General features: G+C 36.6%; 1 protein-coding gene across 1 annotated transcript in view; it reads left to right on the top strand.

Moving 5' to 3' along the window:
- Positions 1–12230, top strand: part of DNAH11 (dynein axonemal heavy chain 11) — a 313801-nt gene that overhangs the window by 188714 nt on the left and 112857 nt on the right. Inside the window, exon 55 of the mRNA XM_087428734.1 lies at positions 8972–9133. Within this exon, the coding sequence (XP_087284860.1) occupies positions 8972–9133 (162 nt within the window). The remainder of the gene's footprint in view (positions 1–8971; positions 9134–12230) is intronic.

A 12230-nucleotide genomic window follows, 5' to 3' on the forward strand; every position in this document is an offset into this window, starting at 1 on the left:
ATTTTTAGGAAGAGGTGCTGTATTTTACCATATATGTTCTTGTATAAATCCCTTTGTTTTAGGTTCTTCCTTTATCTTGGCCTATTCTCTTATTACGGGTGTCTGTAATTTTCTTTCCTTCTAGAGTTTCCTTTTGAAAGTCTGAGCACATTTTAATCCTTTTCTTCAGGTTCTTATATTAAATTAACTTCAGTGGAATTAACTTCATTTCAGTCTGCTGGATGCTTTATTATTTTTCTTAGTATTATAGTATTTTTTCCTCAGGGCCAAAGTAGGCTTTTTTTCTTCTTCTTCCTTGGATTGGAAGAGAGAGCAATTCATATCTGAGGTTTGGCAATGGACAATGTGGTTGATTTGCTTTTGGCTCATACTGCAACACATCTAGGGAACCTGACAACTCAACAGAGATGCTGAGCAACACTCATCTCTCAGCATCAGATTAAAACGGTAGCACATAGCATAAGCTGAAAGGCTTAAGTACTCACACAAGTCATTTCCATGATATATCTGATCTTGTATAAAAGTCTCAAATACTCACCTATCCAGTAGAAAGTCAGATGTTGCGAAACCTTACCCTCATGTGATTGTACAGTCAAGTCTCTTCAGATCTACCTCTGGTTGATGGGGAGAGAACCCGGCTTCTCTTCCCTTATGTGGATGGCTGTGTAGGATGACTTTATCATTGAGACATGCTGTCTTCTATCCCTCCTGCCCCTCATTCTGACACTTTCATTGATGGAGAACAAGAAACACTCCAAAGGCTAGCTTGCCCACTGCCAGTTCCAGGCTCTGTCAGTCTCTGCCCTGCCAACAACGTTCTGCTTGTCAGGACAACACCTCTCTGAATACAATGCTCTTGCTCTTGTCCTCACATTTTTTTTATATTATTCAATCTAAGTAGAATGAAAAGAACTTCAGAGAGAGATGAAAGGTGAGACTTTGTATCCTGTATTTGAGGTTCACTGTCTTTGAAATTTCATAAAACAGCAAAACCTCAAAAAAATAGGATGCAGATATTAATACTTTATTTTGCCCAGAAGAATTTTTTTAACTGCCAACTATTTACTCATTCACCTATCCCTTGAGCATTTAGAAAATATTTATTGAGTGCCTGTGGTGCGCTAGGGCCTGGGAATGTGATAGTGAACAAGAGCCAGCACCTGCCCACCTGGAGCCCACCTCATGTTGGGAAGACAAGCATCAACTCCCAAATTGCACAATCAGTCTACAATTAACGGCTGTGTATATGAGAGATAAGGGGTGTATAAGATAACAGAACACAGGGCAGTAAAGGTTTCATTGAGGGAAAAATGATTATGAGGCGTCTCAAAGTGTGAGTAGAAGTCATCTCCCTTGTTGCATATTATAAAAGAAAATTTTAACACCAGAAATGAAGGGCTTAATCCCAGAATAAAGGACTTCCCTTTAAATTGAATAAACTTTACATTTTGAAAAGCATGTTCATATTTTTCACATTATGCTTACATTTGGATCTGGGATTTGCCAGCCCAGTATGGGGCTTGTTGTTGCAACTACCCATGTGTATAGTTACCAGATAGTGTCAGCAGAAATGCTGACTACCCTACTAGCGGATCAGCACAGATCATAACATGGTTCAAATACGCACCTATTCAGTAGATCATCAGGCATCTGATTTTCTGTTTAAATACTAACAACAACACTATTATACAAGGTTATGGGGCTGCAAACTGGCCTGGAAAGTAGTGTGTGGGCAGTGCATGCCCTGAAAACAGGGGAGCTGAGATAAGGAAATATACTCCTCATATATACCTAGGAATACATAGTAGGGAATATATAGTGGGGAGTATAACTCCTACTGTCTTTTCTCCTCAGGAATGGATTTGCTTTTTGCTATCTATTGGGATTCCATGTATAATTTCTTTATGAATTGAAGAGTTTGGTTTAAAAAAAACAGAAAAAGAAAAGAATTAAAACTCCCCAATGTGAAACATTACCTCTTGTAAAAATCTGTACTGACAAATATTCACAGGTAAAAGGCCATGGGAATGATTCTATTGTGAGTTACCTAAAAAGAAAATAAATATAAAAATGTATTGAATGTGTACATGTTGAATATGCTGTTGGATCTCATAAAAATAATTGAAATTAAAAGGTTATTAGATGGAGAGATGACACAGGAAGATAGAAGAATGATAAGTGATGTTAAAACAGTCAAACTGGGGAAAGTTTCTACACTAATCCTCCATTCCTGTGAGGGTTCTCTCAGTAAGATTCAGATCTTATCATTCTTGAAAAATACTGAGACTTTTGAGGATAAATGCAAATCTAAGTTATGGATAGAAGCTTGTGAAGTTAATATGTGGGAGGGTTACTTCTGAGAGTAAACTATATCAACTGGAAAAAAAAATACAGAGTGACAGTAGCAATTCAAATTTCCATTACAAGAGGAAAGGACTGAGTGCTGTTAGTGATATACAAATAAGTATGTACTTACAATGGGATCTTATCTAAAAGAAATTGAAACAGATTACAAAGCACAATGAAAAGTGGATTATTACAAATGAGTCATAACACCTGGGTAGGGGAAAAAAGGGAATAGAAAATTCTATGGTATGGATTCCAAAAGCAAGTTCCTGACATCCAAATGTTAGAGCTGTAGGAAAGACATAGATGGTGATTTCAGGGCTCACTTTTTACTTGTGAGAATTTGCTTTTAGAAAAGAGCACAGCTGTCTGAGGCATTTTTAACTTTATTTTCTTAGCCAACTTTTCTTTCCAATCCACTGCTGGGAACTAGCTTAAGCCAGTTTGGTCATTTGCAATTGTCAGGAACTGTTTGAGGGGGCTATATTTCCCTGACCTTCAATCCTTAGAGGTTACATAACACCTGTTCAGGTGAGGGGGGGATCTCCCCAAATCTCCCAACTCAAGGTGTGCTTCAAGGAAAGGAAGTCTTAGACTGAACTCAGCTGCACACACAGTTTATGTGTAGCACGTAACTTAAAATAAGTCTTCAAGTCTTAAAACCTGCTCTGTGAGCTTGTTGCAATCGCAGCTCTCTCCTTTTAGGAACCTGACTAGCCCTCATTGGAAGGTCATTTGGGGCAGATATGGCAATATTGTGATGGTAGGATTCTGCTGATCTTCTCATTAGAGTCACATAAAAAGAATCTCTCCATAAGCTGTTTATTACAGGACTGGTCCAAATCCAAAGTGTAAAGAGCCAAGGGTATAATTACTGGGATACTTCAATATCTAGCTTTTCCTATTCTGTTCATACAGTGGTGGAGATGCAAGTACAATATTTCTATTTTCCTCAGATATTTTGAACACTACTCTTTTCATCAATGAAAAATTATATCCAGTATTCATGATGCTAACTAACCAACCGTTTATGTTGATGGGAGAAGTTAGCTAAGAACTCAGGTAGCTAACTTTGCAGTGTGGACTTTCATTAGAGTATGTGAAATGCTGGTTGAGAATCCCTAGCCTGTGTAGTCTCTATTGGTATACTTCAGATATTAACCAACGGCCCCAAGGTATAAAATGAGTGTTGACATGTGTATCATGCTAGACTGAAGTATTTCAAACGTAAATTATACAGGACCAGATGGCCTCACTGGTGAATTCTCCCCAATATTTAAAGAAAAATTAATACCATGTCTTCTCAAACTCTTGCAAAAAAGAGAAGAGATGGGAACACTTTTTACAAGGCCAGCATTACCCTGAAACCAAAGCCAGACAAGGATGCCACAAGAAAAGAAAGTCACAGGCCAATATACCCGATACATATATGCAAAGACTTTCAACAAAATATTAGCAAACTGAATTCAAAGGTACATTAAAAGTACATAGACTATGATCAAGTGGGATTTATCCCAGGGATGCAAGGATGGTTCAACATCTGCAAATCAAACAATATGATACACCACATTAACAAAATGAAGGATAAAAATCATATAATCATCTCAATAGGTGCAGAAAAAGCATTTGACAAAATAAAACATCCATTTATGATTAAAAATACTCTCAACAAAGTGGGTATAGAGGGAACGTACCTCAACATAATAAAAGCCGTGTTGGACAAGCGCACAGCTAACATCATACTCAATGGCGAAAAGCTGAAAGCTTTCCCTCAAAGATCAGGAACGAGAGAGATGCCCACTCACAACTTTTATTCAACATAGTACTGGAAGTCCAAGCCAGGACAATTAGGCAAGAAAAAGAAATGAAATGTATCCAAATCAGAAAGGAAAAGTAAAAATGTCTCTATTTGCAGATGACATGACCTTATATGTAGAAAACCCTAAAAACTTCACTAAAAAACTGTTAGAACTAATAAATTTAGTAATGTTGCAAGATACAAAATCAATACCCAAAAATCTGTTGCATTTCTATACACTAATAATGAACTATCAGAGAAATTAAGAAAACAGTTTCATTTACAATGGCATCAAAGAGAAGAAAATACTTAGGAATAAATTTAAAGAGGTGAAAAATCTATATACTTAAAACTATAAAAGAATGATGAAAGAAATTGAATACAACAAATGGAAAGACATCCCATGCTCATGGATTGGAAGAATAAATATTGTTAATATGTCCATACTACCCAAAATGTCTACAGATTCAATACAATCCTACCAAAATTCCGATGGCAGCTTCACAGAAATAGAAAAAATAATCCTAAAATTTGTATGGAATCTCAAAAGACCCCGAATAGCCAAAGCAATCTTGAGAAAGAAGAACACAGCTGGAGGCACTTCCTGATTTCAAACTATATTATAAAACTATAGTAACCAAAAAAATATGGTATTGACCAAACAGATACATAGATCAATGGAGCAGAATAGACAGCCCAGAAATAAACACTTACATGTATGGTCAATTAATTTTCAACAGAGCAGCCAAAAATATACAATGTGGAAAAAATAGTCTCTTCAATAAATGACATTGGGAAAACTGGATAGCCACATGTAAAAGAATGAAACTGGACCACTGTCTTACACTTTAACAAAAATCAACTCAAATGGAACAAAGACTTAACTGTAAGACCTGAAACCATAAAACTCCTAGAGGAAAATATAAGGGGTAAGCTCCTTGACAGGGGGTCTTGGTGATGATTTTTTGGATTGGACACCAAAACCAAAGGCAACAAAAGCAAAAATAAACAAATGATATTGTATCAAACTAAAAAGCTTCTGCTCAGCAAAGGAAACCATCAACAAAATGAAAAGGCAACCTATGGAATGGGAGAAGATATTAGCAAACCACATATCCAATAAGAGGTTAATATCCAAAATATACAAGGAACTCATACAACTCAATAGCAAAAAAGCCAAATAACCTAGTTGAAAATGGGCAAAGGACCTGAATAGACATTTTTTCAAAGACGACATACAAATGGCCCACAGGTACATGAAAAGGTGCTTAACACCACTACTCATCGGGGAAATGCAAGTCAAAACCACAATAAGATATCACCTCACACCTTTTAGAATGGCTATTATCAAAAAGACAAGAAATAACAAATGCTGGCAAGGATGTGGAGAAAAGGGAACCCTTGTGCACTGTTGGTAGGAATGCAAACTGGTGTAGACACTATGCAAAACAGTATGGGGTTCCTCAAGAAATTTAAACTGTATTACTATATGATCCAGCAATCTCACTTCTGGTTATATATCCAAAGGAAACAAAACCATTATCTTGAAGAGATATTTGTGCTCCCATATTCATAGCATCATTATTCACAGTAGCCAAGGTATAGAAACAACCTAAGTGTCCATCAATGAATGAATGAATGGATCAAGAAAATGTGAGATGTATATAAACACACATACATACATACACATACACAAATACAATGGAATATTATTTAGCCTTAAAAAAGAAGGAAATCCTGTCATTTGTGACAACATGGATGAACCTTTAGGGCATTATGCTAAGTGAAATAAGCCAGACAGAGAAAGACAAATACTGCATGGTATCACTTATAAGTGGAATCTAAAAAATAAAAAAATCATAGAAACTCATAGAAACAGGAGAAAAGTGGTTGCCAGGGGGTAGGGGGTGGGGGAAATATGGAGAGATTGGTAAAAGGGTATAAACTTTGAGTTATAAAATGAATAAGTTCTGAGGACCTAATGTGCAGCATGGTGATTATGGTTGACAAGACTATATTGTGTAATTGAAATTTGCTAAGAGAGTAGAACTTAAATGTTCTCACCAAGAAAATAAATAAATAAATAAAATGGATTTGTTAATTGACTCGATGGGGGGAATCCTTTCACAGTGTCTATGTGTATAAAATCATCTCATTGTACACTTTAAACATTTTACAATTTTGTCAATTATGCCTCAATAAAGCTGAAAAAGTAAATTATTGACAACATAACACCCTTTTTTTAATCATTTATTGATCTTTTTATTTCTTATAAATCCTCTGCTATGTTAATCTCTCATGAAATTCAGGGAAATTTAATAGGAACATTATCCAGGATGATTTCCCCCACAAGAATGTTCCTTGAGGCAACAACTTGAGTTTACTCCAGGTCATCTATAAAGTGTGGAGACTATTTTAGAAAAGAACAGAATAACTGACGGTTTCCAGGCATTAGTATGGGCTCTTGGAAGGACTACTACCAACGAAAGCTGGATGGCAGGAGAAATTCTGTGCTAGATTTCTAGCAAAACTAGACATTACTGAACAGTAAATTGGGTCAATAATTGCACTCCTCAAGCCTAGTGTAATACCGTCCTTTCCCTTCTTAGAAAGTACTAACGAACAAGTATATTAGATGATAGAATTTAGGTTATTAATGATCATCTAATTTATTTAAAATTCTCTAAATTTTCCATTTTACTCTGTATATAGATAGAGACTTAGATTCTATGAGTATTTCACCAACTGCAGACACATTGAAAATTTCAATATTTCATTTAAGTATTCCCATAGAAAATTTAAAGCTTTTAGGTTATAGCTGTGGATGTGGGAATCACCTGGAGGGCTTGTTGAGAACACAAATCGCCAAGCCCCATCCAGAGTTTCTGATTCCTTAGGTCTGGAGTGGGTCCAAGAATTTGCATTTCTAACCAGCTACTAACAATCCTTTGAGAACCACTAGTCTCCTGCTACCCGCCGTCTGTGTGAAATTTCGATGGCATTGTGAGAGGATCCTATTTAAGCCATAATAAATAACGTAGGAAAAAATGTCCTAACTGTAAAATTGTAGAAAAGAAGAATCTTTAAAGGAGCATTCTATATTATCTTTCAATGAGTAATGAAGGTATATCATGAAATTAACTCAGAGAAAGTATTTTTTCCCTGAGGCTAAACATACATGGTTCAGATACTTTGTTTTCTAACATATTCTTAAGACCTGATGGTATGCCAATAACAAGTGTAGAAATATAATGAGTGTCGAGGTGATGGAAATGTTTAGTATCTCAAATAAAGGATTTTTTTTCTCACTGTCTTGGTTACAATTATGTATAAATGAAGTTTCAAAATTATCACTAATGAGAGATAAGTTGGGTGTGGAAAACCAACTTCTGGGACAGAAATGAGAAATATTCAAGTTTAGGGAGAAAAGAAGGCTGGTAGGGAGAAACCTAAGAACCGAGACATAAGCGAGAATTATACTTCGTAACTGAGGCTTGTTAACTTAGCACATGCAATACTAGAGCAATGATTCAGTTTGTAACTAGACTCTTGAATATAATGAATAAATGACCAGTCAGTTTATGCATTGTTAAACCTTTTAAATCTTAGGATTTATCTGTCTTGAGTGGTTGAAGAGCCATAGTATATAAAATCAACATAGTAAAAATACCTGTTAGAGATATTATATGGCTTCATATATGCTGGAGATTTTTATGATGTGAATTTTTTAAATGCTATAGGAAAAAAAATCTTTTTAAAAATGATTTTACTTGTCCCCTGATCTCAAAGTGTTAGAGATTTAGTTGAGAAAACTGCAAAGCTGTGTTTTATATCAAGTCCAATCCATTTCTAGAAAAGAGGAAACCAAGACTCTCATTCTCAGACCTTAACCCAGCTGGCATTACTCCCCTCAGTGCCCTCAAGTCCACAAGGACTTGGGACTTGGTACTCCCTAGACACCTCCTTCGTACTAGCACTTTACACAGGGCATCTCATCTGATGAGCCCTGTGCAGCTCAGAGATGCCCAGAAAGGACACTCAGACCCACCCGACTTCTGAGGTCCTGCTCCCCTCGCTGAGCTTCTGCGACATACGGTCACAGCCACACTCAGGCACCAATAACAGAAGGAATCCCTGTGTCGCTAAAGAGAGTATGGAAGCATACTCTCAGATTTAAATGAATTCTTAAATCATTAAATACTTAGATAAATCTTTAGATTTAAACCAGAAACTTGCCAAGTTCTCATCAAAAGCATGTATAAACTGAATTTTTTACTCCTTTAAAAATGTGAAGCACTCAAGCGAAGATATTTTATTTTAAATGGAAACAAAGTTAACAGTCAATATGATAAAACATTGTTTTTTTAAAAAAGTATATTACAGTTTTATTGAGCCTGATGAATTACAGAATGGAAGGAGACAGAAGATGAAAGTATTGGTATTATTTTATCATGGTGACTTGGTTTTGATTTTTATTTTTTATTGTTACAATGTTACTTGTATAAGGAAAAAGAATAAATTTCCCTATTATTAATAATAGGAAATTAATAACTATTAATAATAATCATCAAGAATGTTTAAAAGGAGAGGGATGAATTTTAAGGAAAGTACACAGCAGTGTTTCTGTGTGTTTGGTGGGGCAGCCACTTGGGGCAGGTTTCTCCTTTGATTAGCAAGGAGGTTAATGTTGCTTCCACTCTGTAGAGCTTTAGGATGGTTTAATGTCACGGTTGGCTGCGCCCCTTTCTCTCATTGTCTGGGATTGCAATGTAATTCTATGCTCACTCATCACCTTCCTGTTTCTGCCCTGCCCCCATGTCTCCGCAGATCATTTTGTGTTTCTCTCCGGTTGGTCACACGCTGAGAGTGAGAGCTCGGAAGTTCCCAGCCCTAGTTAACTGCACGGCTATTGACTGGTTTCATGCGTGGCCGCAGGAGGCTCTGGTCTCAGTCAGCAGGAGGTTCATTGAGGAAACCAAGGGAATTGAGGTATGCCATGTCAGCCTCTGAATCACACACACACACTCACTTACTCACTGTGACCAAAAGTCCTCAATAGAGAAGTAATTTCCAAAATACACCTCCTATCAGAAAGTGGTCTTTGTTTAAGATAAGATCGTCTTTGTTAGTGTACATTCTATGGAATATGATGGCTGACCTTTGTGCACCAGGTTGAGATGTGTGTATACACACATACATACACTTACACACTCACAGCACATGAGCGTGTTCTCACCCATGCACTTCCTTGAATCATAATAGGGCTTACTGAATATAATTCCTTTAAATGCACAACTAAAAACCCAAACCAAAAAGGAGCCACCCATAGCCATGCAAGGCTTGATCTTAACAAAGTAATGCACTTCATTCTGATTTTTCTCATGACCGTATTGACAGGTGGAAAATCAGCCCCCATAAATTCAGCAATCACTAGGTCAAACAATGTATCTGCTTCTTTATTTTATGGGTTTGTGTTTTAAAGGTTATGTTTGTCATTTGATTAGGTTGAAATTTGCATCTCCTATTACATTTTAAAATAGTTGCATGAAACCAAAAAAAAAAAAACTTCAATCGTTCAGATTCAAAGGGAAAAAGGAAGGTAAATATGAAGGTATCATTCAGACTGCCTAGAAATGAAGTTTTATTTGTATTCAGTGCCTTTCTGATTAGGCAGTTTGGAAGGGTGGTGATTGTGAACATTTCCCAGGGAGGTTTGTCTTCTGAGTGCACTGTGTGTTAAGGCAAAAAGGTGCCTAGAATAGGTCACACGTTGAAAGTGATTCTCAGAGCCAAACATAGAATTGGGGATATGTAAGGAATGATGTCTGTTTCCAGTTGAAACTTTATTGTGAATAGGGACAACGCCCTGTAGCCTCCCTTACTCCCAAAGGCGTAACTGCCGCTTTTCCAAAGAAATCATTTAACATTTTGTTGGATATTATATCCCTTGGTGGCAGATGGTTAGAAATCTGGGCATATTTACATATTTAAGTATTTGTATGCAGCTGGCTTTATTGCTTCTTATTTTATATATATAATTCATATATAATATATAGCTTTATTGTATATGGTTTATTGTCTTTTCCTAAAATGTCTATTAATCTCATTATTGCTGGATTGCCAGGAAAGAACTGGCAAGCAAAATCTAAAATATGTATATGATACAGGCTTTATGACATTCAAATACCTACTCTCTCCTTCTTTTCTCCACACACACACTTAAAACATTTCTATATATAAGTGAAAAAAAAAATCTCTTCTATTTCACTGTTTTTTCCATATCCAGAAAGTTCTTTCTCTTGTCTGTCTCTACACTCACCCCTAATGTTGAATGCACTTACCTGGACCTTTAAAAAAGCAACAACTGGTTTTCTGAGTAAAGAGGGAATAATGTTAATTTTTATGATTCAATTTTTTAAGTGATTTTCACTTTTTTCCACCAGCCACTGCATAACACTTCTTATATTTAGGGAAATATATATAAATTTGTTCTCGTGAACAAATGAGGAGTGGTAGACACTCATAGGAGTGATTAATTTCTGGCTGAAACATTGCTTTTACCATTATGTGTCTTCCTGAAGAGTCAAAGAAACCCCATTGAATGGAGACTAGTAGTAGCATTAGGTCAAGTCTGCTGGAACTATTTTGTACTTTAAAATCTGGAAAACCATTAAATATGACAAATAATGGTCACAATTATTGACACGAATTTCTTAAGCTATTGCTAGGTTCACTGCATTACTGGAATTATGTAGGGCATTATTTTGTCTTCTAATAATTATAAGAAGGGTTCAAAATACTGATTTATTATAGGGAGATAGTATGTATCTTTTGGTGGCAAAATTCTGTTTTATCAGGTTGGTTTGGTAAGGAAGAGAAAAGGGCCAGTGCATCGTGTTTCTTAGTGTTAATTTCTCAAGTGGGAGGAAACCAGAGCTGGTAGCTTGGTTTAGGTTAGTGTTGGGCTCAGTGCTTTCTGAAGTTCCCTGCCTTTGCTGCTCTAGGGCAGGCTTTCTCCTGTCCAAGGAGGTGCCGCTTTGAAAACAGTTACTACTGAAGGAGCTTTGATATGCCAATGACCATTGACATCTGCTGGATGAGGCCGGATTTGCATCAGTTTAAGTCCAGAGGGCTCCTGGCAGGTGCTAAGCTCTATCTGGTGGTATCACGACGCCTCCTATAGGATGCTGAGTGCCAAAGAGGAATTGAAAAAGCACTTTACCATTTCTGTTGAGCTGAATTATGCCTGGAAACAAATTAGCCAGATGATTTCATTTCAGTGCAGTATGCTCATTTAACTTTCCCACCTTCCTAATTTGTTGCTCAGGAGCAATAATTATAATTCAGAGTGCCACGTGTCCCTGTTCTTCTAAAAATGTGTGGTGCCTTTTCTGTAGAGGTCAAAAATAGCTTTTAAATTTTTTGAATGAGTGCTAATTTGATCACTTTCTTAGTTTTAATTTCTACAATTAAGCCTGCAAGTTATCGGCATAATTTAGATACGTCTTAATTATTGACCTCATTTGTTGAGTGTAAGGTACTTAAACAAGGTGACCCCCTTTAGCCACAGAGAAAGGATTCATTAAAGGCAAGTGGTTTTGTGTGTGTTGACATAATTTTCAGTCAGTACACACTCAGCACTCAGGGGCGTGGGCTGACTGTGTCAAAGTAAATATTTGTGCTACTTTTCTGTTACCTGGTGTTGGACTAAATGACAGCTGACAGAATGACCAAAATCATTTGACATTTACATATCACTGAGTATTTATCTGAAGACTTTTGTGTCAATGTACACTCGTCACAGGACATCTGGAAGTAGAGATGGGAGGAGACGGTGTAAGGAGGGAGAAAAGGCAAGGCCCTCTGGGTATCCCTGGGAATGGGGTACAACTGCTATGAGAAGCACACAGAGGAGAAAACTGGGAAAAGCCCTTACTAAGAAGTGGGTCCCAGTTAGGAATGTTCCAGAAAAAAGGTGGGAGAAATAGATGTTAAAAGACAAGCAGTTTTTTTACTTTTCAAGTCAAAATAAATAATAGACATACTTGAAAGCAGGGCCTGACGAAAGGAGAAATTATTGAATGGA

This window comes from Ceratotherium simum, chromosome 1 (assembly GCF_057802395.1).
Source record: "Ceratotherium simum simum isolate JZ-2026a chromosome 1, ASM5780239v1, whole genome shotgun sequence".
Classification (NCBI taxonomy): Eukaryota; Metazoa; Chordata; class Mammalia; order Perissodactyla; family Rhinocerotidae; genus Ceratotherium; species Ceratotherium simum.